The 18,358-nt window shown below is 36.6% G+C and overlaps 1 protein-coding gene across 15 annotated transcripts in view; it reads right to left on the bottom strand.

The window, feature by feature from the left end:
• LOC105257066 (bromodomain adjacent to zinc finger domain protein 2B) overlaps window positions 1–18,358 on the bottom strand; it is a 155,154-nt gene that overhangs the window by 21,536 nt on the left and 115,260 nt on the right. For 14 of the 15 annotated variants that reach the window (XM_011267416.2, XM_025414919.1, XM_025414920.1 and 11 more), the window contains 4 exons: window positions 2,156–2,383; window positions 1,068–1,253; window positions 266–428; window positions 133–150 (listed from right to left, as the gene is read on the bottom strand). In XM_011267416.2, coding sequence (XP_011265718.1) covers window positions 133–150; window positions 266–428; window positions 1,068–1,253; window positions 2,156–2,383 — 595 coding nt within the window. The remainder of the gene's footprint in view (window positions 1–132; window positions 151–265; window positions 429–1,067; window positions 1,254–2,155; window positions 2,384–18,358) is intronic. The other variant, XM_011267420.2, reaches the window with a different exon arrangement.

Raw genomic sequence — 18,358 nt, 5'->3', positions numbered from 1 at the left:
AATTTACAAAAGAATCTAATTTTATTAAGATCTTTATATAAGCTAGGGACTTACACAGTTATCATAAATATTCTTAAATTGCGTGCAAATCATAAAATGTTATAAAACAAATCTAATAGACAATATATTCACCTTCCTTCCTTCGCGGAACTATCTCGCGATAGGGGAAATGATAGCGTGAAAAGATAGAATTTTGCGGAGAGTTAAATAAAACTAATCTGTGGAATTCTAGTCTTGTATATTTAGGAATAAGCAAGATTCTCACCTGACGACATTCGTTTGCGAATTTGGCGTACTGCTGACCGGGGTGCTATGATGAGAGGATGTCACCGGTACTTGAGTGGACACAGGCAGACTGCTGCTCGTCATACTCGGTGTCGTTGAGCTACTACTGCTAGCTGGTGTCTTGTGACTTTTGCTTGACTTAGCTGCTTGGTCGTAAAAACATATACAACAATGAACGCGTATTCAATTTACATAACATTTAAATTTTTTACCGAAAAATGTCCGCATTCGTCTCAATACAAGATCAATAAGTATTGACGCGGAAGTTCATAAATTTTCACAAGTTAATTTCGAGATTTTATCTCATTAACAAGTAATCTCATTTATATATATATATATATATATATATATATATATATATATATAATAATCCAAAATTCGGAAAGAAATAGGGACGACTCTTACATTATTATAACTTGGAATGTAAATGACAAGATACAAAATGATAAAATTCATAAGTGTACAAATATTTATAGTAACAAATTAGAAGAACAAATATATTAAATCAGAAAGGATATATTAATTCGGACTAGTTTTAGAAGTAGAAGAATATATAAAAAAATGCCAAGTCTAGGAATTAAAAAGCATATCTCGCAGAATACGTTGCTCCACACAAGTTTAGTCGTTAAAAAGAGAAAAGGCTATAATGATATATGTCGTTCCACTAGTTCAAGAACGATATTGTTATTTCGAAAGAACTCGACGATCGAGGATTAAGCGTACGGAGGCGGACAGTTTCTCGAGCATCGTATCATGCAATGTTGTCGATCGTTATTACTTACACTTACTGGACTTGTGGGACGAGAGGGACGGGGGATTAAGTAGAGAGGTGGGATAGGGCGGCAGGAGGCTCTCGGCACCGGGTGGAAATCCAGGGAGTCCTGCCGCTCCTTGTAGCCTCGCGATGTAGTCCTGCGCCGCCAGATGAGAGGCCATTGTCCACCATGCACTGGCTGCTGGATTGATACCTGCAATATAAACGAATGCCTTCGTACGTCCCGTAAATCCGCTCGATCCGTAAAATTCGATCTTAAACAGGCTCGACATCGCTCGACTGCGTCCAATTCTCAAGATGTAAAAAGATAATTTTTTAGAAATAACGTATTTTCGTGTAAATAAAGTTCAATGCGTATTATATGACAAAGTATTATGTACATAAAAGGTATAATAAGTATTTTTCTAATCTCTTTGTGTACAACAGAATACAGAATAGATTTTACATGAAAATATAGAATTTCTAATAGTACTTAAACCAGCAAATTAAAAATTATAATTTATTAATTACCATAACAATTAAAACTATCATTTCCAAAAAGTACAGAAATATAGGTACACACAAGTAAATGAATAAATATTTATCTTTTCTTCTTCTAGCGGTTTTGCTCATATTCGTAAAATAAAATAATAATAATAAAATATAATATTTACATGTATTTTTGTTCATTAAAGTAATTATTTTTCTGTTTTTAAATGATGCGATATTTTGACTGATACAGTGTATGATAAAAATGTATAGCGTATTGAAATTTTAAATACCTATTTAATTGATAATTTTGCCAATGTATTAAGCATTGTTATGTGAAATACTTTTGAATGAGCGGTTGCACAAAAATTTAACGGTCTTCCGCCACGTTTACTGCACATGTCGCATTCGACATTAACCAAGCGATCCCAAATTATCACGAAAACAGCCTTGTGCAAGATATACGCTTCCAAGAATAAGCAACGTTTATTTCCATGTTTATGTTTTCCATGTAAAGCCATGATAATCGACGAGACTCTTAGATACGGATTGTAATCTCACGCGGAAGAAGAACGGGACGAAAGCAAGAGCGAGGGGAGAACGAGGGTTGACGGAAAAGTTACTTACCCAAACTTGCAGCTTGACTGGCAGCCACGCTGAGCGTACCAAGACTACTGTGGGGATACGGGGACGGGGGTGGCGCCGAGGCTGGTGTGTGACCCCCGAAACCAGGCGCGGAGCCCCCCCGGCCCAGAATAGCGTAAGCCGATGGCAAATGGTGGGCCCCCAAGCCATATCCACCCGGTATCCCGCCAAAGAGCGACGACGCCGCGCTGTCGCCTCGGGGCCAATATGCTAAAATAAAAATTGAAGATTCTATAAATTTATCGAAGAGTCTATATGAATTTATCGTATTTTTATAAAAATGCGTGCGTAGATTAATGAATGATACTCGAGTCATATTAACTCGAAAACCGTATCAATGTTTCAAAAAAAAAATTTGTGTACTAAATCTATAAGAATGACAATATCTCGATTACACGATATATTGTCCGAAGCGAGACGTCGATTTGGAAAATTTAAAAAATATCCATTGTAGCGAAAATCAATCCACAAAACAATCTAAACGGCATTGTAATCTCTATTCGCTATGACGCAAAGTCATTCGTGCTTTGTGAAATCCAATTCCATGTTATTCCATGTTATTTCACTCAATGATACTGATCCTTTCAATTTTGTCATATTGTGCGGACACAGTCTGTGATAACTGTTCTATACAGACCGGTGCTCACATTGATCGTAACTTACTATTAGCGTCGAAGTCCTGCGGTGATTTAAGTAAATTAATTAATTACCTGAGAGCAATATGCCATTTGTCTACGTGATAATATGGCACATGTTAAAATAATAATTTATTTTATTGTACTTTATGGTGTGTGTACAATGAAATATGCATATATCCATACTGCGTATTTGCAGCAAAAATCATATAAAGACCGAGGCGAATACGCATGTAAGTAAATCTTATACGCGAGAAATACATTACTCGTTGAGAAATGATTTCGTTACATGTGCAACATAAATGTTTACAAAGAGCACAGAAATACATCGCGATAATTTTGCGGAATACCCATTTCTCCGTCAATATGAAATATTTTAAATATTCAAAATAAAGCAAAAATATTCGTATTACGTGCGAACAAATTCTCTCCATTTATAAATATGTATATTTTTGCTTATAAATTAAATCTGCAAAGAGGCTAAAATAAGCCAGTTTTTGTTCTTTTTAATAATCTCGTAATTAAACTACCTCTCAAATCGTATTATCATGTTAACCGTTATGCGCGTTGATAATAACGACAACGAAGTGCTTTGCAACGCAAGAGCGGATAAGTGATGTAATTGAATAAATCGTGCATGCATGTTATAATTTTAGAAATTAAGTACGCGATGAAAATAGTTCACGGATGCCAAGAACTTGTTACGCTAACATCATTCGTACAGACATTAACAAAAACTAATGATTCTTTTCCGACACTATTTGAGAATTAAACTTGATTAATATTCAAATAAAAAATATAAATTTCCATAATAACCATAATTTTTTCTCTCTTTTTGCAATTACAATTCATCTCTAAAAAAAATCACAATTTATCTCTCTAAAAAAAAATAAAAATAAAGAATAAAAAAACTAAACGTTTCCAAGAAGAAAATTGTAGAGGAATTTTTTTATCGTTTAACAAACATACGGGGCATTTTTGCATTGAGCATTTCTCTTGAAATTGCGGTTTAATGGATGAATTATCGCGAAAAGAATCAAAATTCTCGATCTCGTTAATTTTGCGGAAAACGGTACTCGATCATTCGCGTCGTATTCGTATACAATTTATTGTTGCGAATGCCGGCGCAAATGTACCGTTGATTTTCTACGAGTGCGGCGGCCTTGAGTAAGGCCGTGGCATTGAAATCCGAGCGGCGCTTTAATTTATACCGGTCGTTGAACTCTCCGCACTCCGGCTTATACGACTGCTTCACCCAGTAAACACCGCCGCCGTAGCCGCATAATAGTTTACCTGTATACGCGTGTGTTTACAATGCATTGCGTACGGTAAATACGATGGACACGAGTCACGAGAATCAAAGTTTCATTCATCATCGATGATCTTTGGACAGTTTCGAATGTATTCATTCTCGCGAGACGCTACTGATTTCTCTCTCTTCGACGGGGCATTTATAATCGGATTTCAAATAGTCATCACCGATATAGAAAACCAAATTGGCGCGGTTCCAAACAATGCCAATGTTTTAAGAAACTCGATCGTGCGAATGGAAACAAAAGTATAGCGCGAATAAATATTGTAAAAAGTATTAATCGATAACCGTATGGTCTCCCTTTGAGCTTTCATCGGGACGCATAATTTCATTCACCGTCAATTTCCTGAATGCTACAATATAGTTCACGTCTCTGACCTCGATTGTGAGCGACGACCCTATATATAGCACAATTTTCTTTTCTTAATGACTTAACGACGAGCGGAAAGTCGTATCGTGCCTTCCTCTTTAATATACATACTTTAACAGCAATCCATTATACGAACAACCGACAATCGGCCAGCGCATTAACCATGGCCACCATTTTCAGGTGTACATGTATACATATAATATTGTTTGATGTAACGTTGTCATGCCAGGACTCGTAAAGCCAGCCGATAAAATATGCTCGTTGGCAGAAGCGATGGCGGCAAAGGCGGCTTATATATATATATATATATATATATATATATATATATATATATATATATATTGTATATCTCGTCGTTATTTTTCCATTTGACGCGAAGCGATGTTAACACATATTCATGCGTTACATGCGACTTAATGTTATTTCATAGAAATTACATCTATCGATATAATATAGAGTGTAAAATGTTATTTTGAATAAATCGATACATCAAAATTTCGTCCAGAATATATCATTATATATCGCGCATGCGAAAGTAATACGAGAAACGTATGAGATTAACGGAACATTGATCAATTATACTCAAGAGATACTTCTACATTGAACCTGTTACGTATATTATATGCACTTGTCACTTATAATCTATCTCCTTGAATTTATGAGAGAAGTCTCGATATCCCTCCAACATTTCCATAAAATGTTTATCATAAAGTGCAAGTTTATTTATAGATTAAATTGCAATAATTTGCATAATCTCATACATTTTCCTGCCCGCATAGTGATAAATTTTTATAATGAATATCTTTCATTATACTGACAACTTGTAAATATTATCTCTATCACCTTAGTATCTTTAATTAAGTAATTCATACAACGGATCTTAATATCAATTATTAATATCACAAATCGTGTTCAAACATTACGACGATAATGCCCTTCATTTTCTACATGATTTTAAAAGTAAAATAACATAATTATAGTATAAAACTAAAATAAATATAATTATAGTATTGCCTTATAAATTTTGCACACGTAGTCTATATGTATATAAAATCTATGTGTACATAAGTACTTCTAAACTACCAATTATCGTAACATGGTTTATATTTTGCTATAATCGATAGTCATCTATGTCCACAAGGTTAATTAGAATATCACAATGATCGACAAGCAATAATGTCTGATGATATGACACTCATATCTTCATATATTTAATGAGATATAAAATATAATTGTTGGATTATCAGTTTTGCATGTTTAATACAAAAGATGGTCTTTAATCCAACAGTAAATGTAATATTAAATGCAATGGACACTGACTTAATTTTATTGCCGTATATATAGAGAATACGTTAAGTAAGAAACTATATCTTTTATATGTTATTCTAAAGAAATTAAATATTCTAAGAAATTAAATAATTGTTATTGCCTTATAAATTATTATTATTAGATGAGAGAAAAATGATTTTCCATTATTTATAAAACTATTATTCTAAAATGACTTCATAATTTTTATCTTAGAATAATAGATAATTTTATAAATAGATATCTTAGAATAATAGATAATTTTATAAATAGTAGAAGATAATTTTTTTCTTAATAATATATTTTTCTTAATAATATATATTTTTTTTTGAATATATATTGGAAAAATATTGGACTATGGCTGTTACGATAACTAGTGGGTCAGATATAAATTTTATGTACGCAATACATATAACGATTAGAACAAGTCCTCCTGAAATAATGTTTAAAATTTGGGAGAATTATCTTTATGTACTAAACATAAATTGCAAATTGTACTAAGGCTACGTGAAAACTAGCGAGGATTATTGAACGCGCGTAGAATACGAACCATTATCTCCGTACGTAATTGCGCTATACTTTACTCGCCCGCAACTTCTCCTTCCCATTACGTTGAGGTAACATCGCTCGATGATATTCACAGTTTCATAGCGCGATGCACCAACATTGCAGCGCAAATCATCTTAAATATTTTTTTCAAAATTTTACACAAAATTATTTATGTATCTCAGAGATTCGATAAATACGGTACCACTTTTCTCATACGAATCCGCGATGATACGTGTATAGTGTCGTAATTAATTCTCTCATTTGACAATATCTCCGCGCGATAATAACGGATCAACCTCTTGTCCGTCCGGATTCGCTCGAGGCTCCAAAGATGCGAGTTTGACGAAACGAAGGCAGAGTGTCTCGGTGCGATCGTTTCGCTCGTAATCTCTAATCCCGACGCCAGCCACGCGCGGACGAAACGATCGTCGGAAATGCAGATAAGCCGAAGCGCGGCGGCAAGTCGGCGTATCTCAGGCCGCGGCGATGCGTCACGTCTATCGATTTGTGATTAAGCATTCGTACGCGAGCGGGATGGAGGGGATATCACGGAGGAACACAAGAGGAACGGGAAAGGGCGAGGAGGGGAAGTGATGTGTAGACGACGTCGGTGGCGGGTGGGCGAGCGAGAGCGAGAGAGACAGAATCCCGTGGAGGGGTCATCGTCGTTCGTCCGGTTGGCACACGTCATCGTTAGCCGCCCGTCGTCGTTGTCGTTGTCGTTGTCGTCGTCGTCGTCGCGTTCGTTCGAACGCGTCGCGACGCTAATTTCCTGTTTTTCGTGCCGCGCTAATAAAGTGCTCTCCCTCGCATTGTTTTCTCGCTAATCGACGGACACGAGAGCTTCGAGCAACCGTACTCGGTGCACTTCAATCGATCAATGCGGATCGGTTGCACTCTTGCAAAAACCGAGACTGCTTTGACCTTTCGGCTCTCTCTTTTTTTCTACATTTTCCTTGGAAATTGAGATTTTCCTGCAGTAAAATTTCTCATTGTATCCTTAAATCTATAGCAACTGAAGAGAATACTTCTCTCTCTTGCTTCATATTAATTTTATATTTATAGAATAATTTTATAAAATTGCATTTTATATATTTATTTTGTAAAAGAGAGATAAATGTCTCGTAGAAAAAATTACTTATATAGATCTATCAGTTCAAATTGTTGACTTAAAGTAAAAGCGCAAAATACAGATCTCCGCGATGCGAAAATGAAATCCCAGTGGAAAAATTTTAAAAGGATGCATTGGACTGCATTAGGAAACTTTTCCGAGTCTCGACGACTTTTACGCGTTTTGCCCTGTCAACACTTCGTTCGCGAGTTTCAAGGTAACGTTTACCAGGAAAAATGTTCATTGCTTTTGTTTCCTTCCACGATCCATCGTTGCTCAGCGATGAATTGAAAACGATGTTCTCGAGAAAAATAAAAGAGACCAATGAAGAGTTAATTGATACATGAAATTGTTTATTTGTATCATACTTAAAAAAATTTGGCTGTTACTATAACATTATATATGTGTCATAATTTGTAATTTTATGAGACAATATTCTAATAAAGGACCATTGATTTGACGTAACAAAAGCAAAGGAAAGACGATCAATGAATATGTCACGATAAATTTAAACCTATAATCCTAGCAATACGTTTATCTATGGATGTATGAAATATCATAGTAAATTTAGCTCCTGTCAATTTAAAGCGACAAGAATGTCCAACTGATAGATCATTGACATTTTGCAACTTAAATCGGAGAATTGCGCATCCGAAAAAAACATTCATATTCTATTTTTAATAAAACTGCGATAGCAATTTGTCGCATTATGCAGTGTTTGTACATAAATAAAACAAAATTAGGATCGCTTTTTTCCTTTCTCGTTATTTTTGTGAGATTATATATATATATTTTATAGAAATTAAAATTTGATAATGCGACTAATACAAATTCGCTTCAAATTTGATAAAATAAAGTGCGGCATCTATGAATAGAAGACGTTGAGATTATGTACATCGGAAGAGAATCGAATTAAATTTAAAGATATAAAAGGTCATTTCAATGAGATCTTACGAATCTTAAATTAGAACTTTATAAAATGATCACCCCAATTATTCGTCTAAATTAGATTAATATCCGACGTGCATATCTATCATAGTTATAAAGGAAATTTCGCGAAGTTACTTGAAATTGTCCAAAAAATACATCAAGATGATAATCTCGATTTTAGCGCATAAATTGAAATGGGCTTTCGCTGTTCAACGATTCCGACTTCCAACATTTCTTATCATTTCTTATCCGCGCGCAACGGAAGCGAGTGACGAGGCAGACGAGATGAACCAAGACAGGCTGTCTCGCAGGAGGAAACGCATCTCAACATGTCTCGCGAGAAGGTACGTATATATACAGCAGCATGCAAGGAGACCGACCGGTAGCAACAAAGCATATTTCGTGTGCCGCCGGGCTTTAAGCAAGATGAAACGAGATGAGAGCACCGGCGCGCGTTCGCTGCTACTGCTGCTGCAGCGGCAGCATCTCGGTCGCTCTCGGGAGAGGAGCGTGTTCGTTCGGTCCGTGAGCCAGGAAAATGGCCGTGTTATTAAATCGATCGGCGCTCCGGCCAGTGGGAAGGGATCGGGACAGCCGGGCCTGGGCTTTAGGGCGAGGTGGAGAAAACGCGGAGCGATCGACGGTGCGTATTATAGATATATAACTATATACACACACATACATATACTATATGTAATATGTATATATACGCAGAGCTGATGAGCGCGCGCGGTTGCCGACCAACGGAAGGAAGGGACCGAGGATTACGAATGGCCCTTGCTCGCCCCGGAGAGAAGCAGACTTGCGTACATACGCCGGTACACTTTTGGCGTTCGCTCGCACACGGCCGAAACGAGCGAGACGAGCGAAGCGAAAAACACGAACGAGGGCCTCGTCGATGCGGAAGAGATTGATGCTGCTTCAACGATTCTTGGACTTCGTTTCGTTATCGAGGAATCGTTAATTCTCTCTTGTGTAACTTCGGAGTTGTGTAACAACACGCGACATACTTTTTATTTAATTTTTTATTTATCTTTTATTAATCTCAAGATTGACATTTATAAGATTTACTTCACATATAAAGACTTTTAAATTGGATTTTTAAAACTGCAGAATTTACAGATATTCAATTAATTAATAATTAATTAATATGTAATTAAATAAATTTGATCGATTAACAAGTAAAAATCATTCAACTATTGCTTTTTAGTCGGGACATCGTCGAATCCCCTTTCCTGCAATGATTCCGCGATTTTTTGCGATAAAAATGCGGCGATAGAAGACTCGTGCATTTATTCGCGAACGCCGTCGAAATCGAAAATGACCAAGCCTTGCTACATGATTATCGCGGAAAGAGCGCAACGTAACTACTCGTCGCTATTTTCGGGGCGCAGAATATACGACTGGAATTTTTTTTGGTGCACGTACCCGACGACAGGAACGTGCCAGGAAGAAAATAGCCCGGACCAACGCCGCGAATCTTGCGGCCCGGAAAGACGACGCGATGGTGAGCAACTTCCACGAAAATTAACATGTAGGCCGCCTGTCTTCTACACGTGCGAGCACGTGCGTATATTCAAAGTAACAATTAAGTATGCTGCGTGCAGACAATGCGAAATGTTTGTTCTTCGAGCAGAATTTTTATCATGGAAGCGTGTCAGTTATTTAATGAATCGGTCATTTTTAATTTTAATTGAACAATTTGCTGTTATTAGAAACGAGGTACTCGGAAATTTAGTTTGATAAAGTTCAAAAATAAGAATAATGTTAAAATTTGTTACGTACCACGTCGATATTGATCTCAGAGAACGTCGTATTATTATTGATTAAACCCGCTATTATTCGCGCACAGTGTCAAATTGAACGCGACAAAAAATTGTGCGATTTATCGGTCATAAATTGGAATCGTACGTGTTTTCAGCCGTAATTTTCTAGCCGTAATTCACGGCTGGAAGACCAAAAGGTTATAAGTCGCAAACTCGCGCGAAAGTACTAGTCTTATGAAATAAACTGTTGCCAGCATCTGTGCGCGAGTGGAATAAATTCACTCGGAATCTCGCCGGTTGTCTCAAATTCCGTTCTCCTCGATATGTACATAAAAGATTCAACACGCTTATAATAGAAATAAATTATTCCTTCGCGAGGTATATTCTTCTTGTCGGAATAAACAAGAAATTAAGATAATTAATAATGTACAATGGAAGAAAATTCCATAAACTGCTGTATAAAGATTCCATACATGATTCTAATTTTTAAATTAGATTAAAAAAAGTATTAATAAATAAAACTAAAATAATTTTATAAAATTGAGAAATGTATCAAATATTTACATGTTGAAAAATTAAATATCCTGTTCGATAAATAAAATGTGTAGAGTTAATTCTCTTTGCGAGGTGTTCTTGTGGAAATAAACAGGAAATTAAGATAATTAATAGCGTACAATGAAAGAAAATTTTATAAACTGCTGTATAAAGATACATGTAACTCTAATTTTTAAATTAAAATAAAAACAGTATTAATAAATGAAACTAAAATAATTTTATAAAATTGAGAAATGTATCAAATATTTACATGTTGAAAAATTAAATATGCTGTTCGATAAATAAAATGTGTAGAGTTAATTCTCTAAGCGTCACATTCAGCGAAATGAAGATACTATTGAATTCAATATTGGTCAGCTCATTCATTAAACAAGATGCAGTATAATTTATCCATTCCGAGCGCGTAACGAGTTTTCACCGCAAACACGCGGGACAAAATTTCGCGCCTCTAGTAGTAGCATTATTTCGCGCGTCATGAGCAAAATCCGCTTTGCCGAACGAGGTCTTGATAAACCGTTCCCGTCCTCAATTACGGCTCTGAAACAACTCCTCGGTCACATGCGTTCATGAAGTTTAAAAATTAATAAAAAAAAAAAAAAATTCAATGCAAGACCTCGATGATTAACTCTGTCATCGTACGTTAACGCTAATCGCGTTTGTGCCGGATGAAAATTGTGATTTTTACAACTTTATTCCGCAACGGGCTATTATTTTCCAAGAGTTTTCGACCCTAACCTCGGGATCCCAAAATGCCATATTAAATTCCTCGCGTTGCGCGCAAGTTTATCGCGTTAGGTACGTATTACTTGCGTCGCGTTTCACGTTTACAACTATGTAGCACGTAACTGTAACTCATGTAATATAATTTACATTGAAGCGAAACGCATTTTCCTCTGTCTGTCGGTCGTCATACCGGTAACAAGTTACGGCGAGCAATCAGGCGACATCAAACATACTAAATCCGCGGCACCGAATCCTCCCTCAAAGTTCGGAAAGGGAGATGGTGCTTTAACATCGGGAAAAAGTCGCAATTACTCGCGCTCGACATAATACAAAGTCGATATGAGAAAATCCGAGGCCACGTCCTTCCTACCGTTTCGCCTTGCGGCACAGCCTCGTTATTATTTCCGATCATAACCGTCCAATCCCGATAGAGGAGCGACAGTACCATCCTCGAATCCTTTGTGACGGAGAGGTCAGCAAGCGATCGATCGAGAATCGTTTGGAATGTCGGGACGGGGACATAGACGTAGACAGTGAGCGACGACAACGCGATGGCTGGCTCGTCTCCAAATCCGTTTAATTTCGTTTACGGGACGCGAGGAATAGTAGCAGTCTTGCTACTGTCCGTTTACCAGGATTACGCGAATGCATCGCGACGGGATTGCTGAGTTTGCTGTATTCACGTCGAGTCGAACTGATCGCGCTAGACGCGATTGACGTTTAAACGTCGAACAGCTGATCGCGTGACAGCGTGGAAAAAAATCAGCTTTTTAAAAAACGCTTTAAAACAAATAGCGTAGTAAGCTTGTTGCGAGTTTTAATTACAATATGTATGAGCTTCCTGTCGCATCTTTTTCATCGAATAATAATAAATTTAAAATATTGAAGTTAAAAATGGATTATTTTAATTTTTTTAATTATTAACAGGAAACCAACGTGAAACAATTACATTACAATCGAAATTAAAATCTTTTTTAATATATTGGTTTTATAATATTAAAATTTTACATAGTTTTTATACTTTCTTAAATAAACGAATTTTTTGTCTTCTGTAAAATTACCTTACACGTTTCTTTCACAATAGTCAGTTACTGAATATTTAATAAAAAAAATATCATGTAATTCGTTTATTCATTTGCAAACTTTACACTCCTCGAATCATCATGGGTGGAGAGCTCGATGTTTAAGAGGACCTCGAGGGTTCTGGTTAATTTGTTCCTGTGCCATCTAATCGCGTTACTCTCTTGGCTCGCGAATTTCCTTCTTCGGATATAATCGGGTGAACCGAACGCGTAAGTTTATTAGCCGTAGCATAAACTTGCACGAAATTGCAGTTAGAAAGTTCACGAGGTTATAGATTCATCGTTAGACCGAAAAAAAAAGATCGATATGATCACGGAGCCGACAGGTAGACTGAGTGGACAAAATTGGAAAAGAAAATAGATTACTACGACGATTCGTGCACGTCTATCCCATAGCTCGCATGCATTGAACGAAAAAGATACAGTGTGAGATATTTCCTACGTGATATTTCAAACTACAAATTATTTATTTTGTTGCTGTTATTTGATTATTCACAAAATATATATGTTTTATTCATTACGTCAAGAAATATATATATATATATATATATATATATATATATATATATTGTTACGAAAAACGTAACTATATTCATTCAATCTCTGAAAAAAATTCATCACGTGTGCGAGTATGACCCAGAATATGTTACATAAATAGTATATTAATAATTAATAGGTTAAAGGTCATTTATACACGATTATAGCAAGTCATCTATTTCTTTAAAATCCTCATCTGTAAAAAAAGCTTGATTTTAAGAGATGTACATTTCTGCTCTATCATATGATTATATATAATACATTTGATTATATTTAGCGAGATACAAGTCGATTAGTTTTTCTCTTTTAAAATTAAAAATTGGCGATTAATGCAATCGATGTTATTGCATGCAATAGTATATCATTTCTATAATTTTATTAAATTTTGATGAGATTAATCTAAAACTGTTACTCTAAATCTTTCTAATCATTTATGCTTTCTTAAGCATTATTAAAAACCAATTGCGTATAAAAACAGGCAACAAATTATTCTTAATTTAATTTGTCTAACACAAATTTTAGAAATATCTAACACTAGATAAGATGGCATTAAAAGATTATTAATTTTTTTTGAATGCAGATAGCAATAAATGATTGTGAAATCGAAGAAAAATCGCTTACACCTTTATCTTTAAGAGGTGATAAAAAGGATAAATATTTTGCTCTATATATTTCTATAAATTTTTATTTTCACCTATCTCTAAAATGAAAGCATACAATTCTTAAGTCCATAATTCTATTCTCTTAATATGTAAGATTATTATTCGATAAAAAAAGACAAACACGAATATACATCGAAAGCTGTAACTAAGTGCATTATGCAACGTGCTACGAGGTAGTCGTGGAAGATTCTCGCTAAGGTAATCCCCACGAAAAGAAATTGCCCCCGGCTACATAATTCAGTGGCTTAATGTTTTAGGGGATAGAATGGGAGGGGACGGGGAGGTGCGGGCGCGTATATATTTTCCAAATCGATTGATATTTTTGTATTTCTCGGCTGGATGCATCTCGCGGCGTACGGGGAGTAACACACAGATCGCCCGTGTATGTGTCTCCGTATCTCTTCCCTCCGCCCTCTCCCTTTGTAGTCGTATTTTTTTTCCATCGCCTCGAGAGCCGCGCGTGTATCTATATACCGAATTCGAAGCACGGTAAACGCATTTATCAAGCTGCGCGAGCGTTACGCGAGTAGAAACGGGAGAGCGATGGGCGCGCGTTGCGTTAACGCCATCCAATGGCGTCGCTATATTTTTTGCACAGTTTTATACGAATCCCACTCTTGGTTCTTATTAACTCGTGCGGATTAATACAACAGATATAGAAATGTATTCAATATATTGAATATATTGAATATTATATTGAATACATATACTCTCTTTTTTCATATACACATATATATATAGATATATAAAACTAGAATTGACAAAAACAATATGATATATGATATGTATTTATTAATCAATTCAAATATGATTGATGACATTATTTAAATAAATTTACTTAATTAATGTTTTGAAAAGACTAACTAAAATTATTATTCGAATATAAACGTTGTTAAAAGGATATGTTATATATTGAATTATCGTGATTTGTTTCTTGTTTGAGGAAGTAATAAATTTTATAAATTGTTTGGGACATAGTCCGGATTAAATATCGATTTCACATATTTCGCGATATCGGATAAATTATCATTAACTTGTAAAGCTGATCAAACTAAACTCAAAATAAACATATTTGCGCAAATTATTGATCTTGAAAATTTTATTCACTATCTCTTATTTAAATATTGACCTTGATCAATAATTAATATTTAAATAAGAGATAGCGAATTTTCAAGATCAATAATTTGCGCAAATACGTTTACTTTGAGTAATTTAAATTGATCAATAATTAATATTTAATTAATATTCAAATAATTAATATTTAAATAAGAAATGGTGAATAAACTTTTTTCTACTCTTTTGTATCTCGTCGTGTATATTTTCTAGTTGAATTTGCACTCACAGCTCGTTATACGTTTTACTTATTCTTATTATATAATAGCTACGCCCCTGATCGGATATAGCCGGCGGCCACGTGTGTGGAGCCGACACACAATCGCTCTCGCGCACGTACAAACGAGAGTGGAGGCGTCGTTTGTGCCGAGTTAAAGTATGTACTCGCATTTACGCATTCTCGCACCGGCCATATATAAACGACAATAGTTTACGCGTGCTCGTGGACTATGCAAATTATTTTTTTTACGCGCATGCAATCTATGCAGATAACACATAATCTATGCTTATAAATATGACTCTATAACTACTCTTCTTTTTGTAAAGCAATTACTTAAAAACTGTTATTTAACTTTATGAAGCTGTCAATCAGAAACTAGTTTCCCTTTTTTTTCAATGAAAAAAAAGAGATTGAATATGATTTATGGTTTTTTTAATATTTGCACGCAAAATAATATATTTAAATATTTTCAATTTTTATTGTATTATGATATGTTAAATAAATTATTTAATATTATAAACCCGCTAATCCATGACTTATATTTTATGGTAATATTAAACTACAATTTTCAGTTCACATTTACATCGAGATTACATTTGATCATACTTTTTAACAAGATAAATTTTATTCACATTCTCTATGGTAACTAATTTTGCTCAATGTAATCATTAGATTTTTACCTCGAAATAGAATTTTATACACGATTTTATATATGATTTTTATCATGCGACATATAAAGTTTAAAAAAGAATCGGATAATTATATTTAGCGTTGAACGATACATGAACACGGAATAGAATCGAGAATAATCTTTAGCATTAAGGGTGTATAGAAAGTGCCGGAAATATTCACGAGGATTTATTACGTCACTAGCGTTTTAATCATGTCTCCTTCCCTTTTCGTCTTCGATCGAGTTTGCCGGTGCGCATGGCGGTACGATGAGCTCGACAACAAACGAGCTTTAAGAGGAAACCACGGCTCGCTCGGCGGTGTTCGTGCCGGGTGTGGGTGGTAAAACCGTCAGGGAAGGGTCACAGAGCAATGGAATCGCAAACGAGCGGCAAGAAAGAGCGAAAACGAGACGGAGAACGTAACACGAACACAAAAAACGAACAAACGAACAAAAAGAAAGAGAGAGAAGAGAGATAACAATTTTTCCCTGTTTGTGTCGTTCGATTCTTCGTCTTTTATTTCTTACAAATGACAACGCTTTATATATGACATACGACAGAAACTTATGGTGACGTATATGTGGAGGCGAACGAGCTCGATAAAAGTGTCGTTAAAATATCGAAGTGACGAAAGATATGCAAAAAATAATGTCCGAACAGTCATTGCATATCGATAAGTAGCCGATAAAATTAAAATTAATTACGTCGAAAGTTCTTACGAGATTCTTGCGATCTTGAATCTCGTCAAGTACATCATCATTGTGCGCGCAGATTTCACGTTATCGTTAAATTTAGAAGATAATAAAAGGAGAGAGGGAGAAAGTTCATCGCTACGTTATAGAAGGGAAACTGAAGGACTTAAGAGATAAGAGAGAGGGAGGGAAGCTGCAGTCGAGAACCGAGAAGTATCATTTGCCTGCATAGACCTTTCCGTTTCCCTACTTTGCCTAAATGACGGCGTCTTCTCATCTAGGATGCACTCTCGTCGTGGCGCTGGCACCGCCGCGAGTTATCCGCCGTCGAGATATAACGACGCCGAGAGGTCGACGTCGACGTCAAGACGAGGAAGCAGCGGTGTGGCGACGGCAACGGTGTGGGTGTGGATATATATCGCAAGCCCCGGATGGTAGCTTCAAACGAAAACTCTGCCGCGTCCAACGAGTTTGTATTGAGCGTAGGAGGTAAAAGCACCACGATGCTGCGGGGAGAGCAAGAGCGGGAAGAGAGGGAGGGAGACAGCGGCAGGACAACGTGAGAAAGAGAGAGGGAAACGAACGCGAAGCTTCGAATAAAGCGTAGAGTGGGTCGACGAGCGAACGAGAGAGACGGGGGCAAAAGAAAGAGAGGCGGAGAGCGTGATAGCGCGGAAAGAGAGCAAGAAAGAGGGACAGAGGCTCCTCGTAACGCGCGATGCTGCTGCTGCTGCCGTTGCAGAATGAGGTTGGGACGAGGGAAACGCGAGAGGGGTGGGGAAACTGCCGCAGACCTCGGTCTACCGTGGTAGGTGAGGTGAGGTGGCAATCAATAAATATACAGAACCGGCGAAGAGCGAGGGAGACGGAGGGTGGCCGAGCGAGTGAACGAGCGAACGAGCGACGACCGACCGAAAGTGAGAGAACGACAGGAACACAGAGAGAGAAGGAGGGAGGGAGAGGTAGAGGGGAAGGAGAGAGAAGCATCTCGGCTGCTTGCGTCCGTTCGTTCGTTCGTTCTTGCGTCCCCAAAGCCCTACGGACCTAAACCCGGAGCGAGGACGAAGAAAAAGCGACGCGACGAAAGAGCGACCGAGACAAGTCGTCCACGAAGACTGAGACGGATGGCAGCGATGGACAGGAAACCAGGGGAAAAGGACGAAGGATAGGGATGAACAGGAGGAGGAAAAGACGCAGGAGGAAAACGCAGCCGAGAACAACTCGAAAGAGAGAGAGAGAGAGAGAGAGAGAGATCTCGCTTGAAGTTAAGGGGAAGATGCGACTCGATGGCGGTCCAGGAAACACGAAGAGGGATGACGGGTCGAAGGTGAAGCGACGAAATAAACGACGAAATCTTGGTTGAGAGGCGACGAAGATCCTACTCTACGAGGGAACAAAAGTAGTACCGGTTTTCGAGACGCAACCGAGTCAAGAAATAAAGAGCGCCGAATGCACTCTTAGTTGCATTAAAATCCAATCTGTTATTTTTACGCGCGTGATAAATTAATTAAATAATGTAGACTCTCTTTTTCATATAGACTACATAATACATATTCTTTACTATTACTTATATTAGAGAAGCTGATTTTGATTTAGCTCTTAATTCACAATATTATTATCTCTTCTTATTAATCAATATTTTTAACATAAAGAATGTTTGAGAATTTATATGGATTGCAATTGAAACTAGTTTTAAGATTAAATGTCTTCAAATCACAATGTATTAATGGTGAAAAAAATATATCGAGTTAAATATCCCTTACAAAGAATCATTGACCTGAATTTGGATCTTTTTCTCTCGTCAATGATTCACTACCTGCTACTTGAATAGAAGTTTTGAAATTAAAATGTCAAAAAAGTTTAAGCTAAAGTCTAGGACCAGTGTTAGAAACAAAGCTGATCGAAGAATGCGATATGCGGGACCTCAAGTTCTCTCCTTTGTCGCGAGGAAG

This window comes from Camponotus floridanus, unplaced genomic scaffold (assembly GCF_003227725.1).
Source record: "Camponotus floridanus strain SB8 unplaced genomic scaffold, Cflo_v7.5 scaffold91, whole genome shotgun sequence".
Taxonomy (NCBI): Eukaryota; Metazoa; Arthropoda; class Insecta; order Hymenoptera; family Formicidae; genus Camponotus; species Camponotus floridanus.
Note: the sequence above shows the minus strand (reverse complement) of the source record. Positions and strands in the feature narration are given on the sequence as shown.